Source organism: Rattus rattus, chromosome 3 (genome assembly GCF_011064425.1).
Source record: "Rattus rattus isolate New Zealand chromosome 3, Rrattus_CSIRO_v1, whole genome shotgun sequence".
Classification (NCBI taxonomy): Eukaryota; Metazoa; Chordata; class Mammalia; order Rodentia; family Muridae; genus Rattus; species Rattus rattus.
Window position 1 is genome coordinate 43,799,025 of NC_046156.1, and position 27,203 is coordinate 43,826,227.

The following is a 27,203-nucleotide window of genomic DNA, read 5'->3' on the forward strand; positions in this document are numbered from 1 at the left end:
TATGAAGAGTTAGCAATCTTTTATTTGCTTTTCTTGCTGATTCATGCTGCTTTGTCCCTGAAACACAGAGCTCAAGTGATTCATTGTCTAATTTCCTCACATTATTCTTGGTCCCAACCTCCTTGCATTGACTTGTTTCACTTTTCCAGTTTGGTCTGCCCATGTGTAAACCCCCACAAGTAGCCAACTGACGCCACAACTCATGGTGGGAGGCGGGAAGCTGCTGCAGGAAACCAAATGCTGTCGCTCAACCTGCTTCTTCTTGGTCACTTCTGTTCTAGTTTCTTCATAAATGGCAGAACCATGCCATTTGTCATATAAATACCACACAGACCCCCATCTAACGGAAATTATTGTGAGAACAGAAAATGTCCATGTTCAGAGTCCATCAGTACTCTGGGATTCCGGTATAGAGAAGAGACTTAGCATTTCCATCTCCAGTGGGTGCAGGTTGCCCCCTGTAATGACCAAAGAATGCAATGGTTCTCCCAAGCTCACTGTACACATTTGCTGTAAAGTGCCTGCTGCAATTTTCTGGTCTTCCGCTCCAACTCTGGCTAAGCCGACACAGAGTGTCTCCTCAGTGATTGCTGTTTAAACAAGAGTTTGGGGAGGGAGACAAAGAGAGATACTGCAGATCAATTCAGCAAGTGCATCTTATTCAGCGTTCAAAATGACTGTGACAAGTGCACTGAGACTGCCTGACTACTGACTGTCGCTACTGACTGACTAAGACCAGACACTTTACCTTTTGAGAATTTCAAAGGTTAACCCTAGCTTATGTTTTAACAACTTGAAACAAATTAGCTATATTTGTACTCCACAATGATAGAACATTTGTCTTAAAACAGGTTCTGGGTGTACATCTTTATGACCCATACATACTGTATTATTTGTATGTGTTGGTGTATGCACACGTGTGTGTGTGTGTGTGTGCTTGCAGGTACCCAGGAAGGCAGAAGAGGGAGCTGCAACTCCTGAAGCTGAAATTACAGGTGGTTGTGAACTATTCAATTTGTGTGCTTAGAACCAAACTCGGATCCTCTTCAAGAACAGCTTGTAAGGACTGAATCATCCCTCCTGCCCCAAACACTTATATTTTAAACAAATTCTTGAGATACATTTATACTGAACCACAGTAAAAATTAAGAGACCCAGAAACCTTCACAGATGTGAGTTTCTGCTCAGCCATCTAATTGGTTATAATACTAACTTCATCTTTTATTTCAAAAATGTTTTGTATCTTAAGTTGAAGTTATGATACAAAACACTGTGTTAACAGAAGTTAATACAATGAATACAGGAATACTTCATAAACTATAGAACCCATACAAATAACAGCATTTCTGGAGACTTAGGCTTTTAAATTAAGAAAAAGAAATAGACCCTTATTTATCATTTCATGATTATTCATTTAGGTGCTACAGCTGAAGAGCTGACTTCTTACTGCTTTTATCCTTTAGTTTAGAAAGCTGTCCTCACTGACAAGTGCTTTAAAAAGAAGTGGGACAGGATTCATATAAGGCAAAGAGGGCATGCAAGGAACTCAGAAGGGATAAAATATGCAATGACTGGGCCAACAGGATGGCGCAGGAGGAAAAGGACTGCGGCCATGCCTTGATGGCCGGAGATGAGTTCCTGCGACCCACATGGTGAATAGAGAAGTGACAGTTTCCCTCCGACCCCTATACGTGCACTAGGGCAAATGTGTGCACACGTAAAAATAAATACATGGAATAGAGACTTATAGAGAATGATCACTCAAAACTACCTCAATGCATGTTCTTATGAGAGGTCAGGTGCTCACAAGACAGTGCCCATAGGAGAATAAGACAGGTCCATTCAAGTGGTTCTCAGCAAACAGTCCAGTCCAGGCACACTTTACTGTATACCACGGACTTGGCCTATCTATTAGATGTGTAAGATTAACTCTTATCTTTATCCTAAAGAAAACTATTCTGTATTTCAGTGTTGAGAATAAATGTATTTATGTAGGACATATCATATTGATTGGAACTAAGTGGTGCCTAGCTCTATTTAATCAAACATTTATGCATTAGCATTTTAACATAAAACTTGATTATAAGTCCTTGATAAAAAGTCACTTTGAAGAATTTAAATTATGACAGATTTAGTATTAAGAGCTTGAATCGTGTGAGATTTTAAATAAAAACAAAAACAAAAACAAAAAACAAACAATAACAACAACAACAAAAAACCCAAGAAATATGTAAGGAGGTAAGCGCTGACCCTGCTTCAGTGCGGTCTGAGTGTATCAGATATGTCATGACGTGTGTATCTATAGGGGATAAAGTAAGACTCCCGCTGGGTCCTGAGTACCTGGTTCCTCCCCACGTGCTCTGTGATTTTGAACAATTTCTAGGAGCTGCTGTGCTGCCTGGTTCACACTCATGTAACGAGGAGGTTCATAGATCTTCTTTCCCCTGTAAGCACAAAGCGGACGTCAGTGTCCTTATCCAGGACATTTCGGTGTGGCATTCCGGGCAGGTCCTCCCAGGTCCTGCCGAGTGGCACAGCCCTCACATGATACCCACTGCTGTACAAACCAAGTCTGGGTCTAGTGACAGTTTTTTAAGCTTTTTTCTATTGTTCTACTTGCGCTGTCCTCAATGACACTGCGATGACGGCCAGATGAACATTCTGACAAGGATGCATGTCCGAATCAAAGTTACTTCAGGGTCTGCTATTTTCATGGTGCTGGGTCTGGACCCAGGGCCCATGGCATGCTAGTCAGTTCTGCATTAAGATGTTCCTATATATTCTTTTTTTTTTTTTTTTTTTTTACTTCTTCCTCTAAGAAAAGGAACTGTCAAGATCTGAAAATCCTCAGGGGTGATACACGTTTATTTCTGCATGCCTCAAAAGCCTGGCGAGTTTACCAAATGATCAATAACAAAAAATGGAAGGTCCTGAAACTTTCACTCTTCACTGACCATTTTTTTTTTTATTATTAACTTGGGTATTTCTTATTTACATTTCAATTGTTATTCCCTTTCCTGGTTTTTGGGCCAACATTCCCTAAACCCTCTCCTTCTATATGGGTGTTCCCCTCCCCATCTTCCCCCCATTACCGCCCTCCCCCCAACAATCACTGGGGGTTCACTCTTGGCAGGACCAAGGGCTTCCCCTTCCCCTGGTGCTCTTACTAGGCTATTCATTGCTACCTATGAGGTTGGAGCCCAGGGTTAGTCCATGTATACATGGACTTTGGGTAGTGGCTTAGTCTTGGAAGCTCTGGTTGGTTGGCATTGTTGTTCATAAGGGGTCTCGAGCCCCTTCAAGCTCTTTCAGTCCTTTCTCTGATTCCTTCAATGGGGGTCCCGTTTTCAGTTCAGTGGTTTGCTGCTGGCATTCGCCTCTGTATTTGCTGTATTCTGGCTGTGTCTCTCAGGAGCGAGCTACATCCAGCTCCTGTCGGTCTGCACTTCTTTGCTTCATCCATCTTGTCTAATTGGGTGGCTGTATATGTATGGGCCACATGTGGGGCAGGCTCTGAATGGGTGTTCCTTCAGTCTCTGTTTTAATCTTTGCCTTTCTATTCCCTGCCAAGGGTATTCTTGTTCCCCTTTTAAAGAAGGAGTGAAGCATTCACATTTTGATCATCCCTCTTGAGTTTCATGTGTTCTGTGCATCTGGGGCAATTCAAGCATTTGGGCTAATATCCACTTATCAATGAGTGCATACCATGTGTATTTTTCTGTGATCGGGTTACCTCACTCAGGATGATATTTTCCAGTTCCATCCATTTGCCTATGAATTTTATCGCTCCACAATTCTCCCAGTCAGTACTAACTAGCAGAAGCATAGCAAACGCTCCAGGCACATGAACAAGTTAGATGCAAAACTGGTTTTAATAACATATAAATATATTTAATCTAATATCACCACACCACAATATTATATTTGAATATCTAATTTACAAATAAGTATTAAACATTGTTTTTATATCAAGTCTTTGAAATCTGATAAACACTTTCAGAATATTTTTATTTATTTATTATGTTTTGATCAGAAATGTTTAATATGTATATAAAATGTATGGTCATAAAATGTATGGTTCTGAGTTTAAGTTGGAGGGAGGGCATAACTAAATATATTATACACATGTATGAAATTCTCAAAAAATAAAAATATATTTAAAAAGCAGATTTATATATTAAAGTTGTCTCAAACAACCTGAAGGTTTTGAGATTACCAGTGTAAAATTAAATGAAAACTTGGGTTCCTCAGCTCCCTCAGCCGTATTTCAGGTGCTCATTAGCATGTGTGGGGGGAGCTGCTGTAGTGCACGCTGCCTCACTAAGAGAGGACTCTGTCCTCATACACGGAGAGAAGTGAGCCCCAAAACAGCACCAACCAGAAGCTGATGTCAGCCTCAAACCAAGGTTCTAAACTCCCCACACATTCATTCAGTCCACCCACATTTCCTGGGTGACCACTAAATGCCCATCACTGTTCTCGGTGTTGGTCTATGAATTTTACCCTTACTTTTGCCCAATCACCCTGCTCTATCTTTTGTACGAGTCAAATATTTACAGTGTAAGTGTTCTGAGAACTCGTTTCTCAAGCATCTTTGGACTTGGGTACCTGAAGTAGACCTTACGGACTTTGTCAGTGACTTTAAACAGTTGTGCGCACCCTCAGGATAGACTCACCTGATGAGGTTCTCCAGAGACTGCTCCTTCACCTTGATATCTGTAGAGTGGAAAAGACAGCTCTTTCAGCTCGGTTATTTCCCCACCAACCCTTCATCTTCCAGAGCCCCCAAATGCTGATCCTGGCGTTGTGGTATGTCTGCTCAGACCTGTGTGTGACTATTTTCCTACTAAGGTTAGAGAGGAGTGGAAGCCTGTGGCCCTGACACCACCCTGCAGGGAAAGATAAGGGGAAGCATTAGGTAACAGTAGCGTGTGCGCTGCCTAATGGCTAACCAGAATCTTCCTTTTCAATAGGACCAGCTGACAACCACATAGCCTTGCCCAAACCTCTGCTTGTACTCCTACACTTGCCTGTGTTTCAGGCATCACTTAGAGAAGCCTCAACCATGACACCTAAGTAGCAAATAGATTCTTACCATAGTTTGAAAAGAAATGTTTGCTTTCTTACAAGGGGAACAACATACCAAACTAAGGAATGATACTTTAGTAACAGGGTTTCCTGGTTCTTTGACAGTGACCTGCACACAATCGCTGCACTGATGTCTGACAGGGCCTGTGGTAAAGGTTTGGTCCTTAGCATTACACTCCCACTGCTGCCTCCCTGCACTACTCGGGAAACGCTGAAGAGCCAGGCTGGCTCTGTGTCCTCGCAGGAACTTCACACAAGGTCAACAGCTGCTTCCTGCTTTACATACAAAATGGATGGTTCAGCCAAAGTTTGTTACTGTAAAAATAAATGTTACAACTGAAGACTCTCTGAGACTTGGACCACTTTCTAAAGTGAGAGCAAAAGCTTTTCTTATTAATAATTCTAAAAAGTGTACCTAGAAATTATAACAATGATCAACCTCTTATCTGGTTTTCAATGTCTGTGGTACTAATGTTAAGTATTCTCAAATGTGAAATATTTAATGGTTCTATTTGCATGGCACATAAAAAAGTGAATGCCATAGAAAAATGGCCTCTGATACAATTAGTAGTAGAAATCATATTTTACTTTAAATGATGTCTTCAATACTAAGGTAAACACCTCTATTAATCATTCACCTTGAACTTGTAAAATGTAACAAGTTTCCTGAAAGAGATGTAAACCACAGATGGCTACTGAATATCGAAACTGCTCCCCTGCTGCCTCCTCCCAGGCCCGTCTGAACCCATGCTTAAGCTGTAAGTTATTTCATGTACTCTATAGCTTTGGACTTAAAAATATCTACGTAACTAATGTTCCACTAACTTCTGACTACATCACGTTCGTCTTGTCTCTAAATAAATTATAAATTTGCTGTAGTTTCCTCCTATGCTTTTGCTCCCTGGTCCCTAAAGAGGCAGACTCATAGCAGGCATTCAACAACTACATTCTAATTTTAAATGATGAGACCCACAGTTTCAGAATCTGGGAGCCTGGGGTTGGGGATTTAGCTCAGCGGTAGAGAGCTTGCCTAGGGGCGCCAAGGCCCTGGGTTCAGTCCCCAGCTCGGAAAAAAAAACAAAAAAAAAAACAAAAAAAAAAAACAGAATCTGGGAGCCTGACACCCTACACTCCATACCCAAATAAACAAATTAAATGAAGTAAGACAAGCAACTGTCTGAGTCATTATTCCATTGTGGTAAAGAAGCACCGGGACCAATTCTTATGGAACTAAGTGTTTAAATGGGGCTGGCCTACAGTTTCAGAGGCTCAGTCCATCATCATCACAGCAGGCAGTGCGGCTGCATGCAGGCAGATAGAGTGCTGGAGAAGTAGCTGGAAATTCCACATCCTGATGTACAGGCAGCAGGAAGAAGCTACAATGGGCAAACCTCAAAGCCCACCCCCATTACACACGTCCTATAGCAATGACAAACCCACACTAACAGGCCACACCTCTTAATCCTTCTAATCCTTCCAAGATTCCCACTCCCTGGTGACTAAGCAGTCAAATACATGAGCCTATAGGGGTCATTCTCATTTCTTATTCAACTACCATCACAACATAAACAAATAAACAAACAAAAAAAGAATCGGCCTGTGATTGGGGGTTGGTACACATACTTGCTGCTTACGTGGATGAGCTGAATTTCATCCACGGGAGCTTTACCGTGTAAAGAGAGAACTAACTCCACAAGTTACCCTCTGACTTCCACACATGTCCTGTGGCATGTACATGCATATACACACACACAATAGAGTAATAAAAAAGCTTACCACAACTAGTTTGAGCAGCACTACTCTCACAGCCCTGAGGAAGGATGGTTTGTTTTCATTTGATAATATGAAGGCAAAAGCCAAGAGCGGCTTGCCAATCTTTCCCAGCTGGTAAGCAGAGACCTAGGATTTTATCTTCTGCTTGCTATCAGTTCAAGATCCATTTAAGATGCCAGCTGTGCTCTGGGCATCTGGAGACACATCAACATTTGTTTCTAATATTCCTTTCTATAATATGCAAGCTTAGCAGAGGCTCGGAGGCACGTGACTTGTTAAACCTTGTGATCTCTGCTAGAAGGCAAAGTCCACGTGCACAAGGCAATCCTAGCCATCTATGTTACATAGGAAGTAACATTTGAGCAGGAGCATACAGTGATGAGAGCTGGGAATAACAGGGCATTTGGATTCTGTTCTGTTAATGAGTAAATGAATGGTACTGGAAAAAGCTCAATACCCAACAGCATCTGCAAAAACAGCTTCTAAGTAAATGATCCTGGAGTGTCTTCCAGAAGGACCATTCTGTCATTCTGATGCAGAACGGTTGGTGGTAAGAATAAATGCTTACTACATGTCTGCTAAACTGTAAGGACAATGGACAAACTTGTAAATACAGACTCTTGAAAGGATCTACAGGTTATAAGAGGGAGCATCGAGTCACAGCATGAACACAGGATTTCTGTGGTATTTGGTGTTGAGCATCTGGGAGAGCACTGCGTGCATACAGTGGCTAGCCCAAGTCCTTTCCCCATCACCCCTACCGACTTATTCATACAATAGGTTTAATTCTATCACAAAATGAAAATTCTGACACTTGCATTGTGTAGAGGAAAGGGGTCTTCCCAATGCTTACCAAGTAAGCACAACGTGTGCGTGCCATTTTCTCGGTTCTTCTTCACCTTGTCAAAGAAGCTCTCTGGTCTCCAAGTGTCCGTCCAAAAAACAATAGAAACTGTTTCTCCAAACCTGTACAACTAGAAAAATAACACATTACTTAATTACATGACAATCACTATGGTTTTATAGGCCAAGAACCCTGAAATTGGGCTGAAGACAGGGCTCAGGCTGAGAGAAGGCTCAGCTGTTAATTGCTAGTACCACACTTGCAGGGGACACGTCTGTGACGCTCATAATCACTGCCAAGTCTAGCTCCAGGAAGGTCTGAGCCCTCTGGCCTCTGTGAGCACTTGCGCTCACATGAACTCACTGCTCTCATACACATTAGAAACTAAAAAAGAAAAAAGAACACAGAAATAAAAATAGCTTTCAGGTTTCAAAAGATTAATATTCCCTTTCACTGATAAGACTAAGAACAATTGACTAAGCTAAGGTCACACAGCTAAAAAATAAATAAACACACAAACTTAGGTTTGAGCCTATGTTCTTATCCATCACATCAGCTCAATAAAAATTGCAAGCCACATACTCACTCCTGCTATTGATCACAACCTATACCCTCCCAATTAACCAATATCTTTGTCTTTCATGTCAAAGTCCACCAGTAAGGGCCTTTCCTGGATCTCCATCTCACCCTGGTGGTTTACCTCATTTCCCTATTGCTATAACCACAGAGCTACACTAGCCCACTGAGGGCAGGGAAGCTTCGGAGGCTGGCTCTGTAACTCACTAGCTGTGCAGGAACAGGGCCAATTCACCCCAGCCCCAGCTATGGGGGTCAAGTGACACATAAACATCATTCACATGGTCAATTACATATTAATATTATAATAGCATTTATAGAGGCACTGTACAAATGAGATGTTTTCCAAGACAATGTACAGTAAAGCACAATGCTAATTATAGAATGACTTAATTCTTCAACTTAAACACTTTATTAAGATTTGTAAGAAATTAGGAAAAGTGTAGACATTGAAATATAGAAACATTTCACAAATTAGAAAGCATTTAGCTTTCCTAAGCCTTGAGCTCTTCTGTGAAAAGAAGGAGTTGTGTCCCAAGTGGGCACTGGTGATGCTGTTTCCTGTACTACAGCTTCCTTCTCACCTTGGTTTCAGAAGCTGTGGCAAGAGGTGCCAGGAAGCAGACAGGAAGGAAGTGAGAAAAGGTGGGGCAGTCAGGGCATCCTCCCTACTGCTCCAGAGAAGCTAACAGTTCTCAGGCTCTGTACTGTGTCTTAAAAGCTTTACCAGTCACCACGTCACCTCGTGAATCCTAAAGGGATGGTCATCATGTCCCTAGTATGCTACAGACTCCAATTTACCTACCAAGGAGCTTTGTTCTCAGGGCCCATTTGACAGTTATCCAAACTCATCCTCGGAGAAGCCACACTACTCTGTAGCAGCCGTGTCACAAGACGGTACAAAGACCGTGCTGCTCCAAGTAGTCAGTGTTGTGACTTCCTGCCCTGTATAACAAGATTTCCTCTGTCTTTTGCAAAGCAAATTTACCCAATAAATAGTGACTATAAATCACCTACTATGCACCATGCACATAGTAGACAGAGGTTTAAAATGATGAGAAAATTCATCTCTGGCCCTGTGGAAAAGGTGATAGCTCACAGAGCTGACAAAGGTTCTGGACTCAAGCAGCGGTTCTGGTTAGCTGCGAGGTCACTGACAAGTCAAATGACATCTTGGATGTGGAAAAGAACCTCTTGCACGGCGAGCTCGATCAGAGTACCTGTAAAGACTGAATAACCAAGTGCAGGTCTCGAAACACAGCCAGGGCTCAGTATATGATGCAATAATGCTCATGATGATTATATGAAGATGCTCTGAACACTGGGTCTGTAAAATCCAACTGCTCTCTTTATTAGCTGAGCTTAAAAATACTAAATATGCAAAACTATTCGTAGAAAGCTACATTTAAAATGAACAAGCTCAATGAGACATCTTAAAGGGGGTTTGACACCTCCCATCAAACTTGAAATACTTATGCTATTCCATAGAAACCTTCAGGAGAAAACTATTTCAAAACATGGAAGCAGGGAAGTTTATTTCTTCATTCAAAAAGAGAGTGATCAAGCCTCGAACAGAGGATTAGGATGCTAGTCACATCTAACGGAACAGGAGTGCTCTGTGTGAAAGACTGTGAACTGCCCAGTCTCACTTAGGCACTGCCTTTAGGACCTGATTTATAACTGTAGCCACTCCTGTGGCAAGGGTGCAAACTTCTACAATGAACACTGGAACATTATGCAAACAGTTTCACCACTGAGATATCAGTACCTCAAGGAACAGAAAGACCAGCACTCTGTGTTTCACAACCAAAGGTCTTACCAGTAAACTGTAAAAGGCAACTAGAGCCAATCTCAGTGACAAGAACTGAGGTTGCAGAAGCCTGAACACCAGCTGTCTTACAACTCTGGCCTGTGTGCTACCGCCATTCTTCCCAACAATATTATTGCTTCAAATTTGGCAATGTTACTACTTTAAACCTAAGTTTGAAAACTACAAAAGCAGCTATTTTCTCAGAAATACTAGGGGAAACAGATCTGTTCTGCCTTCATCTGTAATAACTTAGAGAGAAAGCAGCCAATCTAGGTTGATATTAGATCATATTTTGTTAAAGAAAAAAAAATCAGGAAAATAAAACCCTTCATCTGACAACCATTCAACCACAAACCAACACACTCAACGACTAGTTTTCCTGTCTCTTCAGAGACTATGATATGCCACAGAAGAACTACAAAAATCTACGATTTCATAAGTGGGAATCCACTTATGGTGTAAATATAAAGAATTATAATTTCAGGCATTTTACTCCAAAGACAAAAACCCATTTGGAAAACAGAAGACACATGAGCAATTTGCCTCGGGAAATACCTGTCTCAAACAGGTTGTCTTTATGATGCGGGAGAAGATGCAACAGGAGGTGTGAGGTACGTAAGCTGAAGAACTAATGGTAACTATGTGACCGCCAACACTGCACATGGGAGAGGCATTTGCCAAGCTGTGTGAGCAGAACAGCTCAGTGAGACCCACGATTTAGAAAGAAACTACTGAGTAGGAAGAAGGATGAATCGCACTCTAAAACAGTGGGCAGAGGAGATGTGGTGGTACATAGGTCACGCCAGCACTTGGGAGACTAAGGTAGAGAGATGGTGATTTTAAAGCCAGCCTTGGCTATATAACCAGGCCACGTCTCAGAAAACTAAACCAAGAGTGAGCAAGATGGCTCAGGGGGTAAAGTCATCTGCCTCCAACTCTAATGACCTGACTTTGACCCCTGAGATGCACATGAAGGAAGGAGTGAACCTATTATACAAGCTGTCGCATGACCTATATGCATTTACTATGACACACATGTATCCCCCCCACACACATACAAATTAAAAAGCAAATTAAGACACAGAAGGAAAATAAAAATAAACAAAAACAGAAACAAAATCAAAACAAACAATTAAATAAAAATGAAAAACAAAGTTAATGGGAAGAGGAAATGTTTAATAAATATGCTAATGAGTTGTCAAATAGTCAGACAGAGCTTAGGTGAGTTCTGTGGTGACGGCCATGCAGAGTTTGGCCACGTGGAGCTCTGCTCTCCTCATGACCTAGTTCAGTGTCCTTTGCTGAGCTGCATTTTCACCATTACTACACTAGGTCCTAGACCACGATGAAGCTTCCCAATGCTTTGAAGTCTAACCGTAGGAATACTACATCAGCATCACCGAGTATTAGTATCATGGAATGAAAACAGAAAAGAGGCCATGAATTTTTGAAAGTAATATACATCTCTCTAGAGTAGACATGCACTATATAAACAAAAGAACACTTGGCAATACTCAGTGTCCCTTAAGCAACAGCCAGAGAAAGTGCAAGTGTTTCACAAGAATGAGAAAATCAGACAATCATCCGCAAGCTCCTCGAAGACAAGGTTATTACTACATCCAAAGGCACTTACCAAGCAAGCAGTGAGTAGATATACAGTATTTACTGAAGGAATGTCTAATCTGTAAACTTCTAAAACAAACTTTCACTAAGGATGGTAGTTACAGTATAGAATCCTTTGACCCATCTATAATAGAATGTTCATCAGTGGGTTTGTGATTGTATATACGTGTATGTGTGTGTGTGTTAAGTTCTGTAGCTGTACATTGCCATCAGATCAACAAGAATCTCCCACTGTCCAATAAGCTGCCAAGATAAGGAGACTACTCCGTGGTCTACTCTAATTCTGAACACTTGCAAGCTCCCTCAGAAAAGAACGAAACAGACCAGCTTCAGAAGGGCGACAACTGACAGCGTAAAGCTCGTGCCCGCTCTTGGTTTAGAAACTGTAGCTGCTCTGCTCTGAGGCGGAGCTGATGGGAGGCATGTTTGCTAGGTCTTCCACGACACTCCAAGCAGGCTTTTGTTTTGACAACTTGATGATATTTTTGAAATGGTAACAAAGCATGCAGAGATGGCAGGACACCTCCCAAGAGTGAAACCTACTTCCCTTTCCAGCCTTAAGCAAGAGGACGTAAGGAAGAGCCTGCTAACACTGTCCATCTGGGAGGCGCACTTCTGTAATCGACTTCTGCTCTTTCAGTCAGAACGGTCACTTTCTAAGATCTTTACCGGTTTATGTTGGTGGTTCTCAAGGCATGACCTACAGAGGCAGTAGCACCTGAGTACTTGAGAAAAAGTAAATTCTCTTGGAGTTTGAGATGGCGCTGCAGAGTGTGTACTGCTCTTCTGGGGGGCTTGAGTTCAGTTTCCAGCAGCCAGGTTGGACAGCTTATAAGTGCCTATACTAGAGTTCCAGGGGGTTCAATACCTTCTTATGGCTTATGTGGTACTCACTCGCACCCCTACACACACACACACACACACACACACACACACACACACACACACACACACCCCAGAAACACATACACACATGAACACTATCTCTGAGAATCAGTTGTTCAGACTACTATTCCAAATAGTAAAGATAAATGTCCAAAAAAGGAAAGGAATTCAACTGAAAATCTTTCATTACACATGATAGATGCATTTATTTACTAAGTGTGCCATACATTCATAGCTGACCTCCATGTCTATGCTTCTAATTCAACGAATTTGACTAACTATGGAACAAAATATCTGGGGATGGGGAAACTCTTTCTGTAATTAATATGTTCTACTTTCTTATCCAGCCCTAGACAATATGAAACTGTGCTTTTCCATAGCACTGCACTGCTGTCTGGCAATGACTAAAGTGTATGAGAGTCTGTGCAGGTTGTATGTATGCAAGCATTACAGCATTTTAAAGAGGGAACTTGAGCATCTGCAGATCTGCTCTTCAGGGGTCTTGAAGTAGTAATTAGTGCTCGTGAAAAAGACTTGTCATTTCTTAAAATGCCTTTTAGTTAGAACTGTGAAAAAAAAAAAAAACCACTCCCTCTTCCCCTGGAATGTGACTATTTTGGGTGGCACAGAGGTCTGTCTCCATAGAAGCTTCCTATGGATCAGACAAGCAAGGCACTGCCTTTTCATATACAGTTATGAAAGACACTGTCATTTCATATACAGTTAGATAATAGGACATGAAGATGGGGACATGGTTACAGCTGTCTAGAGAAAGTCCATATTCAATCATGAAAGCTAAATACTTTAAAACAATATATTAAACATAAATACAATCTCAGGGGCTTACACAGAAATGGTCAAATCTCATAGCAAATTCCTTCCCAAATAGACCTCTTCCATTTTAGACATAGAACAATTACCTCTTGGACCAATTCAAAAAACTGTAAAGACAGGGCCAGCTAATTTAGTTCTGCACAACAGATACATGTGGGAGGTACTTGGTTTTAATGTTTAAGAAAATAAAACAAAAACAATTCTCCTGGGGAGACATGATAATGGGCTACTTCCTTCACACGGCCTAAAATTAAAATCTGAAACATGAAAAGCATGTCCTCTATTAGCTTGATGTTTCTACATCTTTCTTTAAATCACACATTAATTTATTTTCTTGTTTTTTCTTTTAGTAACCATTAAATCTTTTAAGGTATTACTGCCCAAAGGGAAGGTTTTTTTTTTTTGCTTTTTAGTTTGTGTTTTGTCTTTTTTTCCCATCTCTGTTACCAACTCAGAAACATTTTTAGGAGTCCATTTTCTCTACCCCGCGTGTTCTTTGTAGCGTTAACATTTTAGAGTTCCATCCTGCTCCAAATCAGAAATGCTTTCAACTATAAAGACAAACTGGCAAGAGTTTAGTGTATATTATAGACAAAAGGGATCCACATTTCTACACCAATGCGCATGTAATAAATAACTAAGGCCAATGGGTTAAGTACCAAAAAGACTTGTGTAAATGTTTTACGTGATTCTTCACAATCAAACGATTTTAAGATAGATGGTGTGTATTAGTCAGTAAAACTAAGATATTCGCCCGAAATACAAACAGCTGGTTTAACATTCTTAGACATTTGTTGAGTTTCAGAGGGGCATGCCGCACATGCGCATGGGGATCAGAGTGTTGAGTGTCAGAGGGGCATGCCGCACATGCGCATGGGGATCAGAGTGTTGAGTTTCAGAGGGGCATGCCGCACATGTGCATGGGGATCAGAGTGTTGAGTGTCAGAGGGGCATGCCGCACATGCGCATGGGGATCAGAGTGTTGAGTGTCAGAGGGGCATGCCGCACATGCGCATGGGGATCAGAGTGTTGAGTTTCAGAGGGGCATGCCGCACATGCGCATGGGGATCAGAGTGTTGAGTGTCAGAGGGGCATGCTGCACCATGCACATGGGGATCAGAGGACCAGGTGAGAGTCAGCTCTCCTTCCACCATGTGGGCGGGTCCCAGAGTTTGAACTCGGGCTGTTAAGCTTAGAGGCATATTCACTGAGCTATCTCATGGCAGCAAATGTGTCCTTTAAAAAATATCTCTCCACAGGTGACAGATTTCAGCAAGCTATATCAGGGAAGGTGTTACTTCACAGATTCTAAGATGCGCTTTTTCCCTATTAAGAGATTTGGAGTATGTCCTCATAGACAGTTTCTTAACAAGACACTGTTGCTCATGTGGGACCACAGCTGCCGCGGATCATGCAGATCTGAGTAGCGGAACAGAGACCACACTGGAAAAGTGGCTACCAATAGCTTAGGGGTAAATCCTGGCAACATCAATAGAGCAGTCTTTCAAGCTCTCTGAGCCACAACTGTTAAGAGTTCAAAGTAACTAACTCTGCACTCGAGCACTTGTGACATGGCTAAGGCCTTCCTCACCAGCTTACCGCTCTGTATTCATGTAAGAAGCACTGCATCATCTGCTCTCAGTGAAGGAGAAAGGGATACTGTGTGGGGAACTCAGGTTCAACTGTACTGATGAGGTCACTGACAGACTGTAAAAAGCGTTTAGGAATACTTAATGCAATGTGTTTAATCTTTCCTTTTTATGTACGTATAAGATTGACATAAAGTTAAAATAATTCTATAGCCAAATTGAATGGCTTGTTGAAAGAAAGGGTTAATAGAGAGCTGCAAGGAAAGATAATAAATTATCAGAAAACAATATTTAAAAATCCACCATATAGAGCTTCCAGGGACTAAGCCACTACCCAAAGACATGGACTGACCCTGGACTCTGACCTCATAGGTAGCAATGAATAGCCTAGTAAGAGCACCAGTGGAAGGGGAAGCCCTTGGTCCTGCCAAGACTGAATCCCCAGTGAACGTGATTCTTGGGGGAAAGTGATTCTTGGGGGAAGCGGTAATGGGGGAGGATGGGGAAGGAAGCCAATATAGAAGGGAAGGGGGAGGGGTAAGGGGAATGTTGGCCTGGAAACCGAGAAGGGGAATAACAATCGAAACGTAAATAAGAAATACTCAAGTTAATAAAGATAAAAAAAAATCCAGCATATGTTTAAGAGTACATTCTCAAAATTTTAAGTTTTATAATTTATGAAAGAACAATAAAATCAGCAGAGCTAACAGGAAAACAGAATAATTTTTGCTGTGTTCCATCTAACACTTCCCTTGTGGCATTACCTGTAAACCACAGCAGCCTACAGCGTTCATTATGGAGGCATTGTGAATAACTTGATAAGGGATGCCCAACTTTGTTGCTCTCAGAATAAGATCACTGTGTGTTGTAGCCCTGTGGTGAGAAAACAGGTTGAGTTAAGTGAATGGCATTAACTTAACAGAAGATTTTCTGTCCTGGCTCATGAATTCAAGTCAAAGAGACAACTGTTCTTCCTCAGATTCCACTGGGCACCTGCAGTGGTCCTTTATTTGGGCTTTTAGGGATGCAGTGTACGTCTCTCCACATCCCTCACAGGATGGAAGTCCAACTACAGCACCGACAGAAAGGGATGTGTCCCGGTATCTGCTAAAGATGCCTAGAGAATATAAACTCAGCAATTTGATTCCTGTCTCAGAACTTCTTTAGATTGGTGTTAAGAAATTCTAGCTGACCATTAGTAATGAATCCAATTGCCATTATGTACATGAGTAATGATCAAAGTGACTATTACCTCATTTATTATTTTCTTGTGTTCAGAATACTCAGACTCTTCTCTACTACTTATTTCAAAATACCCAATTGTCACCAACCATAGTTTCCACTACCTTTTAAGTTATTAGAATTGCTCCGGTCTCAGCTTCGTCCTGTGCCCAGTGACCATCCGCATTCCAGCCCCTACCCAGGAATCTGCCCAGGCCCTGGGAACAATTATTCTAATGTCTATTCCTATCCATTAATGTTCGGCTTCCACATGTAAGTGGAACACTTTAAATGACTGAGTTTTCTCCTTTACAGTTCTATACGTGGGACAGCTGAACAGTTCTTTACAGTTCTTCTGCCCATTAGGATTTGAGTTCCTATCTTAAAACTAAAGGTAAAACACAGGACATGTTCACAGCCTGTTGGTCCTTTAATGTATTAAATTCTGCCTGATAGAATTCCACTTGGAGTTTATAACTGTGTGCACTCTTTCTGTTTGTAGCTCTTTTCAATCTGGTTACTGTATATATATAATGTGTGTGTGTGTGTGTGTGTGTGTGTGTGTGTGTGTGTGTGTGTGTGTGTGTGTTTTCTGACTGTTAACTTTCCTTTGTGAAATGTGTGATTAGACCTAAGGAGGCTGGGGAGGAGATGGGGGAGGGAGTATATGTACATATAAATTGAATACTGTGACATGTAATCTCACATCAATTTAGAATGGCATTACTAAAGGTTTTTTCATCTTGATAAAAATGCTAAGCCCTACTGGGGAAAGCAACATTAGCATGTTTGAGAAACTACTTAGAAATAAGCAGAATCTGTCAACTGGTCAATGCATACCAAGTAGGAAGATCAAGGGCTTACACCCCATGAGGCAGCCAGCTACAGATTAAAACATGCCCACTAGGGAAGCCTGTTTTTAATCACACACATAAAATAAAGCCAGTATAAAAATTATCAGCAATTTCACTTACAGTAAGTGTTTAAAAAAATAACAAGAACGTTAGATGTAAAGAATGTTTTTAATAGTACCTTGAACAGAATCTTACTACCTAATTTAAGTACAAGGAAAAGTAAATTAGTTATTTAATGAGGGTTTTATTTTTTAATTTAAATTGCTTTATGGGTGAGTTACTTAAATAGATGAAAGAAAAACTGGTTTAAAATTTATCATCATCACAAACTCATTCGAAATAATCACCAAACAACACACACAAGGATAGGTTTACTGTTTTCCAAATATAGAGACTTGGTTACATAACTAGAACTAGTAAGGAAAGTTTGCCTTTATAGCACACTTGTTATTTGGAATTCTTTTAAAGACAATTTCAAAAGAAAAGATGCAAAATGATGTCACTGATGGAAATACCAAGTACACGAAGGCATCAGCAATGCTGCCATGATGGAGGAGGGGAGCTGGGGGTGGAGAGCTGGGGGTGGGGAGCTGGGGTGGGGTGGGCAAGGGGGGGTCTGGCAATCTGGAAATTTACTGTTTCAATGTGGATGAGACAAGCAAGAGCTCTCAGAAACATTATAAGTTGAAAACTCATTTGAGTTGCTTTACATGCTAGAAAAAATGCATCCACAGATCTTTATTTTTCTTTTAAAACCTATTTGAGACAATCTACCACAAAGCGATAATGCAAAATGTAAAAACGTAGAAAAGAAACTGAATGTCAGGACGCATTTGTATAACAAGCTTTTTGGAGAAACCAACAGCTTTATTTGTTGCAGGACAGAACAGACATTGATCCCATGCACTGGACAGTTACTGGGTGCCAAATGCTGGTCACATGATTACATGGAACAGGAATCATCAAATGGCTTATGTTAGGACACAGAGAAGAGTGGTAAAAGGAGCATCTATATACATGGTCCATTAGGGAAGAGATACACAGCACGAACATAAAAATTACGAATTCAGTATATATATTTATAGTGATAATGTATGTTAAAATATAAAATGAATAATGGAACAGAGCCATCATTAGAAAGATCTTCAATGGGGTTGGGGATTTAGCTCAGTGGTAGAGCGCTTGCCTAGGAAGTGCAAGGCCCTGGGTTGGGTCCCCAGCTCCGAAAAAAAAGAACCAAAAAAAAAAAAAAAAAAAAAAAAAGAAAGATCTTCAATGATAATTCCTAAGGACAGTAAGGAACAGACTGCCTGATACTCTTGGTGTATCCACATGTCTAAGCCGGGTATTGATATTGTACCATTAGAATCAGCAGAATCGCCCTGTGGTTAAATTCTACTTCCCTTTCAATAGCCTGAAAAGAGGGGGGTGGGTAGTTTATTGCTTTTAATTATCTCCTAAAAGGATGTTAGGCCACTGGAGACAGTGATGGATAGTGATAATGGGGTACGATCCTGTGAATGTTTGTAAATCCATCCATCTGGGTATATTCAGGTGAATGCTAGGTATATTTTACCACAGTTCAAAAAGTTAACAGAATTTTTAAGACTGTGCATCTTAATTTCTTTTCATAGTTTAAAATTTTTATTATTACATTTTGTGTGCATGGTATGTGTTGTGTGTGTGTGTGTGTGTGTGTGGTGTGTGTGTGTGTAATACATGGACCACACGTGGAAGTCAAGGACAGTTCTAGGAGTCAGTTCTCCCCTTCCACTCTGTGTGGGTCCCAGGCTGACACAGTAAACATTTCCCATCTAAGCCATCTTACAAATCATCTTTTCACATTCCACTCAAGTAAACAGGAAGATACTTAAACTTAAATGAAATATTTTGCCATATATATTGTAATAAAAATGCTAATGTCTTGTTGCATTTCATTTTTTCCTGCTTTCATCAAGTCAGAGAACTTGTTCATCTTGGCCTGACTAATGAGACAAAATGTTAGTGTAGTTATGTGCCTTCAGTCCCAGTTAGTTACTTAGAAAGCTGAGGCAGGAGGATCACTTGAGCAAGGCGAGCCTGGGCAGCATACTGAGACCTCATTTTAAAAACAAAAATAAAACTCACAAACAAACAAATTTAATTAATTAATTGGATTTAATGACATCTTTCTTAACATCCCATTTCCAACTACATCCCAGCAGGAAACCCAGCAGGAACCAGAAAATAGCTATGGTGTAGGAAACTTTACTTAAACTTGAATCTAACACAAGGTTCTAGATGATCAGTCACTGAGATGGGGCAAATCGATTAAAAGAGTTTCAAAGGAACAAAACAGAGTAAAATAGTCCCAAAGAATCTAGAATTTGCATCTGGACATCACCTGGGAGGTGGAGGGCTGTTTTAGGAGCCTAAATGGTAGCCTGGGTTGCAGGAGGTTATCTCAATCCAAACCAAAAAAGCACAGACAAAACCCAGATAGCTGGGCCAATCCTTAAAGAGGGTAATACTGCAAACACAGCTGAGAAACGCCCCTCTGTACAACTTACGGTCTAGCACTGCAGTGACAAAGCTATCCTGGGAAAGTAGAGACTCAGAGTGAAGCATGGCACTGCAATTATCAGGAAGCCTATCCGTGTTTCTTGAACAGCATTCTCTCCCTTCCTTCCCACCGCTCACCCTGTAGTCCTCTCTTCAGAACTTTATCCAGATCCAACTCAACACCCACTCACGCACATTCTTCTACTAACACACTCACATCTTTTCCAGCTTCTGTACTGACATCCTCTGGTTTTCCCCTCTGCTCTGGCCACAGAACACGGAATGCCCGCCTTTTCTAGAGGTTGTTGTTTGTTTTGTTTTGTTTTGTTTTGTTTTTCTGTCCTAGGCTTGGCTTCTCTTGTCTTTAAACACTACCCGTACAGCAAAGGCTTCATGGCAATGATCTGCTTTCCTGCTTCTAAAACCAGTCCTTAAGTCAGAATTCCTTCCTTCTTTTTACATATCTTTCAATCCATATAGTCTTTCTTATAAATATGTTCTATACTATTCTTTTCTTCCTTTATTAGAAATACCCCTGCCTCCTTAAAAAGCTACTTACACTAAGCAAGTCAAGAATTTTTAATAAAATTATATTTCTTGTTTTAAAATCCTCCAAAGGTTTGTATTTCAATCAAGATTCCCTATCCCTCCAAAGCCGTAAGACGACGGCTCTTGTTTGCCTCTGTAGCACCTTCTTATACCCTCCACCCCATCATGCTCTCGCTGCTGTGGCCTTCAGCACCTTAGCCAGTCTCTTGGTCTGTTCTGCCTGGAATGATAGGCCTCTAACCCCACTTCAGTCATTTGCTTAAGTATAATCTTCAAAGAAGGGCTTTTCCATATGCCTCTAGGTAGGTAAGTCTCTCCCCACCATGTACAGACTTCCCCAAATTTATTTTTTTTTCTTTTTCTGTGATTACCGTTGACCCGTCCCACTCAACCATGGGTTATGTCTTGCCAGCACGGTGAAGCAGGATTTCACATCCCAAGAGGAGAATGAAAAGGAGCTGGGTCAGAGTATGCTTGTCTTTCTTTGTTGGCTTTAGGTAAGCTATCCCAAAGTTCTTCAATTAATATTAATTAGTAGTAACCGCATGCCAAGTATTAAGAATAAATGAGAGAGCTAGAGACATGAAGGACTATGTACAAATCCACAGGAATAGTAGAGGTGCGTGGTTATTGTGAAACATTGTGAGGAACTGTGTGGAAGCTGGCAGAGTGAGGTCTAAGTCTAAAGTGTCCCCTGAAAAGAATCACAGACTGTGGCTTGTTCCCCAGCTGTCTGAGAGGTTCTGAATACCTCAGAAGGTAGGACCTACCTGAAGGCAGATTGCTGGGGGCAGGTCCCTGGTGGCATCTTGTCTCTGGCCCCTTTCTGTGTCTATCTCCTCTCTCAGCTTCTTGTCTGGCATGGCAGGAAGAAGCTCCTCTATCATCTGCTACCTCTGTCATAATGCTATGTCCAAGAGCATGGGCCTAGGCAAGCCCAGTTTGAAACCCCTGAAACCATGAACTATAATAAATCTTTCCTCTCGCTGCTCTCTGGGGGACTTCAGTCACAGTTACATAAGTTAACTAATACAGCCATCCACAATACTCTCCATCTGCCAAGTGGAGCTATAACATCAGGTTGGAGTGACAAAGGACAACAGCATGGAGAGCTGTGAGCTACAGACGTGGAGGCCTCTGACAGACATACATGAATGGAGGAGCCTGATCTAAGGCGTGAGAGTGAAAGAGTATGATGTCATAAGTTGGCTGGCATGAGTGTGGTCTCAGTACAAGAATGGCAGGGCACAGACTTAAGAGCAGGTTGGGAAATTTTAAATATTTAGCTAATAATGGAACTTGTATAGTTCTCAGCTGAGGTTTTCAAATTATTATGGTTTTACACATACAAATTTGACCATAACGTGAGAAATGAGTTAAAAGTCTGTATGTCTATATGCAGACCAAGCAAAAGGGACAGAATATATTCCTGGTTAAAATAATGGTATTAAAAGTAAGAAGAAATGAAAGAATATGAAAAATCTGGCCAATAATAAGTAAATGAATAAATAGACAAAAAGACAATAATAGTGTTCCTCAGAATATTGTGAAAACTTTTTTACTTGCTCATATACTCAAAAGTTTTCTAAAATACAAAAAAATAACAACTTAAAAATAAAATGTGAGATGAGACAATATAAAGTAGAAACTACATTTCTTTACATCAGTAGAGAACAAATTTTACTTTTTAATTGGCTAGACTCGTTTCTAATGCTTGCTCTCAACTTCTCTACTATTTCATCTGGACTGGCAAGTCTGTGGGCCGAACCAGTCCAGAAGCCTCACTTTGAGCAGCAATTTTACTGTACCATGGACATAGCAGTGCCTGAGCCAGCTCGCCAGGTGACTGTAAGAACTGCAGTGCTACCAGGTTAGAGTCTGGGCCGGAGGTTCTCTAGAGAAGACACCGAGTTAGACAGATGGAGTCAGTGTATTACTGAGAAAATTCTCTATATAAAAGAAGACATTTGCTGGCTATGATTTTATTTTCTTTTTCATTTTATTATCCTATTGCTTAAAAGAAAAAGAAAGGTACCATGAAATTTGAGAAAGCCTTAATTTTACAGAAAACAATCTTAGACAGGGTCTAAAATAATTTAAATATTTTTATAGTGACTCACCAATATAATTTGCAATTAAATATAATAATCATACAGTCTCTATGGCCCTGCATACTGACATAAATTATTTTCTTTATGACAGACCCATACACATGTAACTCCATTGTTTTGAGAAATATCCTTGATGGTGGGCCCAGAGTGATTTAATTGTCCTTATGTTCCCCAAATCTGTGACATAAATCTTGGGTCACCAGCTGTAGACAAAGAACTCTTGTGTTTGGCTTGACACTGGAGATTGATGATGCTTGACTAGGCAAGTAGAAACCCATCTTCCTGGTAATGAGGAGGAGCAGTGCTCCCAATGGAGAAGGGACATTGAAATCAGAGGTTTGATAAATGATAAATCCAAGGCAAGTAAGTGACAGCATTATTGCCAAATATTAGATTATTAAAAAAGAAGGGGCGGGGGAAGCCTAGAACAAAGGAAGCCAAAGATGGTTGCAATTATCAAAGCAAATGGCAGACCTGACTTTTGGTAGTGCAGAGCCTTACTTAATAATGACACACTAGTTAAAGGTACCTGACGCCTTTATAACCTTGTATGAAAACGAAGCATGAAAGAAACAAATGTTAGAGTTGACACTTGCTAGGACATACTTTCTTGACATCTTTATCAAGTAGATAGTCTTCATTGAAAATTTAAATACAAAATCTTAGGTAAAACTCAAGTAAACTTACCAGGCCCTAGCAAGGAAATGTTTAAACAGAATAATCATGGCTGGCAAATAAGAAACTCACACCGTCTATTTACACTTACCCGAATGGATCACCAACCACGAGGAATGCAACATCACTGACATCTGCATCCTTAAAAATATTATCTGCTTCTTGTTCTACTTCTTCTCTGTCAGCAAGAATCAATTTTCTTCCATAAAATTCTTCCTATAGACATAAGTAGGATATCAAAATATCAAAATGATAGGCAGCAGGAGAGGTTTTAATACACACATATACTACTGAACAATCTTTGTCTAGAACTAGGTGCAAATCCTGGCAATCATCCAAACACAGATCATTCAATACATCTCATCAGTGAGCCAGTACTCCATGTTATGATGCAATTAAACTCTGTCTTTGGGGCTATCATCATATCCCTAGAGAAAGCAGACCTCTTAACATCTGAGGCCTCAAAATGTGTGTCGAATCGACTAGGCAGATCACCAAAGGATGAACAGAGAATATGGATTCATGAGTCTATTCCAGAAACATGAAAACATGGAATACATTAGCAATAATGATGCACAGTAGTGCAGATGTTTCTACCAATTTCTACAGGAACATTTTTGGTGTGCTGGCTAAAAGACAATGTCAATAATAAATGACAGAAAGTTACTATGTAGCTGTTCACAAAGAAGTGACAGTCTTATATAATAACAGGAAAAGAAATGAATTTAAATACAAAGAAAGTTCCCATTCAAGCTGTTTTGTCAATTAATTTCTTGAAGTTTAATTCTAGAGAACAAACCCAGGAGAGTGAGCCAGTGAACTGGTGACACTGACCAATGATATTATGCAAGATCATGTAACTGAACCTTATAACTCAGTTCCCATGCAATTCCAACATGGAAGAGGATGAATAAATAAATACATAAAATCATCCTTCACATTGAGAAGTCTGAGTAATTAAAAGTTGCAGACATGCTACAGTTGAAGAGCAGCGGTATCCAAGATTGGTCAAACAAGGACATACATGACAAACAAGTATCGGAAGAGAAATGCTCCAACTCCAGATGTGGGAATTCCTTCCTAACACCAACAGAGAAGCTGTTACCCAGACGGAAAAACAACCTCACCCTACAGAACTGTTTCATAAGCTCATAACACTGTTTAGTTGATTAAAATAAAAATGCATGCTTTATTTTCACTTTTGCTGCATGCCTTTTTCTTAATCACTAATCTTTACATGTTTAACTTCGCCTTTAGAAGCCAGAAAACTTACAGTCACAGGATGACTACAACCATCTGTCTCAGAGAAAACACATGATTTCTGGACACCGTGGTACAATGGTCTTTGCTGAATTAACGCACCTTGAGAACGACCAGGAAGCCACATGCCACCAATGTAATGCTGACAGTAACCCAGTCTACCACGTATGGAGGTCAGAGGGCAACGGGAAGGAGCTGGCTCTGTCCTTTTATGATGTGAGCTCAGGGACTGGTTAAGATTATGCGTTCCCAGGGCACTGGTTTAGATAAAACCTCTTCAGTTATTTACAGACGTATTAGTTTCTTCCTCCCACTACTTTTATAAATTACTTAAGTCTTTCACTAAGTTTTCTCAGGTGTAAGCAGACAGACCATGACCCACTTGTAGACTGTGCTGCTTCCACATCTTTATATAAAGCACAGATGCATCAACCAAGAAGCATGGAAGACTTAAAGCACCAACAGAAACTACCTAAGGACGCCGAAGCTGCACATACCAAAGCGACAGTCTTTCCCAGATTTGCTGTGTCTACATTTCTTTTGGAGACTATATTAACTACACTACATATTAACCACTACAACAACAGTGATTAATGTAAGAACAGACATACTTGGAATTTCTTTAGCAACATCTGTATGTGCCTTTTACAAAATCTTGACTGGCTGATTGTTAATAAAAAGAAAGCATATGTTCATTATAGAAAATAGAATTATCTATCTTTTCCCTGTAATATAATTATCTATAGCTGAAACCAGACTTCATATAGATATACATCAGCCATTTTGAAAAAAATAATCAGTTTGTTTTAACAAGAAAATGTGGAGATGAAAAACAAAAGAATGTGACTGAAGAGAAAGAGGCTCTCCAATCTTACTGGGAATATAAGGCATGAACTTATAAACGACTGACTTAAGGCAGATGTACAGATGGATTCCTGTGGCAAACTACTCAGGGAAGAACAGGAACCAGGGACCTGCAGGACATGAAGGCAATTCTAGAAGAATTTTGTGATAGGATAAGATCCAGGCCAGACCATTTTGCTTGCTCTAACTTCTCTGTCAGTGCTTTCTAAAGTTATACTTTGTGTAGTTATTATCTGCAGCTAAGAATGCAGAGACAGTAGGAAAGTCTGGAAGGACAATTCTCAACTCAGAGCTACTTTAGTTTGTACTTTGCTTCTGTTACTCTCTGTATGATATTGGAGAAGTTTTAGAACATCTGTGTGCCTACAAAATGGAAGCAGTAACTATAAAGGGTAGAGTATTGCAGCTCAGTAGTAGGGCACTTGTTGAAGCATGTGAGAGACACTGGGTTGAATTTCAAGCACTGTCAGGAAAATAAAACAGCAAAATAGATGTCTTAAAAATATCAACACTTATTACTATGAAATAACAGATATGCTGGTACCCTAAAAATATTACACATAATTTACTCACAGCTAAGGTCAGCCCAGACCCCTAATAATTACATTTATGTTTGGGGGGAGACCTTGAAAATTAATATTAACACTTATAAGTCACAAATGATTTTCACCTATATCTTAATAAACACTATATACCTTCCAACTGGTTATTTTTCTTTGAAAAAAATGAAGAAACTAGCATTCAGAAATTTGGAAATATATCCAGTAAGTGTAAACACCAACAAGTGTGGCCAGCTAGTCAAACTGGCCACTAGACACTATCTTTTCTTTTCTAATGTGTGGCCAATTTAAGAACAAGCCTAGTTTAGAATTCAAGATTTTTAACATAACTCTGAAACCTTCAGAATTCTCTGAGTTGTGAATCTGAGAGATATGACTGGAAGTTCTGAGGCCCATTCTTTTATATGGAAGACTGACAATTGAAAGAACACTTCCCCTCCTCCCATAACAACCCGTCAGCCCTTTATCTCAATATATGGTCCACTTTGAGTCTGACAACCAACCAGAAACTGAACCTTCTGCTCATATTTATTACTTACATATTTACCCTCAATGAGAACCTGCTTAAGGTATAGAATGCACTAATAAATCCTCTGGTTACTTCGTCACTCTATATGTACATGTGGAAATGACAGCCTTCCTGGGAGAGTGTAAGTAAGGTCTCTTTGGATATGTTGCAGACAAAAATGAGATTGCTGTTCCCTGTGGAAATACTTCAAAGGCGGAAGCTTTCAGATCGCTTGCTGAATGTATAAGCAACTCATTATAGCTGTGTCAGCACCTCATTAGCACTCAACTCGGAAAGGATTTCTGGCTAGCTCATGAAATAACGGATTTGATAACTATCCCCAAGAGTGTAAAATAACTTTCCTTTGCTTAAAAATTTTATTTACTGGAGAAAGGCACAAAATTAGACTTGTAAAGTAGGACAAACCACCGTTTCGTTTCCCAAGTCACCGAGTATAAGCCAGACCGTAATGAACAGGGTGTGTGTTTTTAAAGGGTCTAAAAAAGCAGACGCTTAGAGTCTGTGCACTCTAGTGTACGAGAGTCGCTAGCTAGACGTCTTCCCCAGAGGCCTGGGGACTTTAATCACGTACCAGGGCTTCCTTCCCTACAGTCAGGACTGAGGTGTAGGCTTCCAGATACACGCGACTGCAGCGTCTCACAACTTCCAGGCCCTTGACTGTGATGTCCTTGGCATCTCCCAGGCCCAAGCCGATCAAGTAAAGCATTCCGAACTCCAGGGAGGGGGAGACTGTGGAGCGAAGTGAACAACAAAAAGCGTCAGCTATCACCGGGGACCTAAAGTCTAGGGATGAAGATAAAAACCAAAGTTGCACCGCGCGTGCGTCTGACATTCATATCCTGCATACTCTTACAAAAGAGTGGAATGGCTGTTTTAGATAAAGTGTGCTCCAATTACCCGTTTATAGACTCGTAGGTGATTCGCTAACGCCCCTCAAAGTCTCACTACAATCTTTCTGTAATTGCAGACCCAAAACCACGTGCCCACCAGGGACCGATCTTCCGGGTTTCACTTACG

The 27,203-nt window shown here is 40.6% G+C and overlaps 1 protein-coding gene across 1 annotated transcript; it reads right to left on the reverse strand.

Moving 5' to 3' along the window:
• Nucleotides 1-27,203, reverse strand: Dph5 (diphthamide biosynthesis 5). Its single transcript, XM_032897442.1, has 8 exons — nucleotides 27,084-27,203; nucleotides 26,758-26,915; nucleotides 23,065-23,189; nucleotides 15,787-15,895; nucleotides 7,715-7,835; nucleotides 4,677-4,716; nucleotides 2,341-2,444; nucleotides 1-590 (listed from the first exon to the last, which is right to left on the reverse strand). The coding sequence occupies exons 2-8, from the start codon at nucleotides 26,890-26,892 to the stop codon at nucleotides 379-381; spliced, it is 846 nt and encodes a 281-aa protein (XP_032753333.1). The 5' UTR covers nucleotides 26,893-26,915; nucleotides 27,084-27,203; the 3' UTR covers nucleotides 1-378.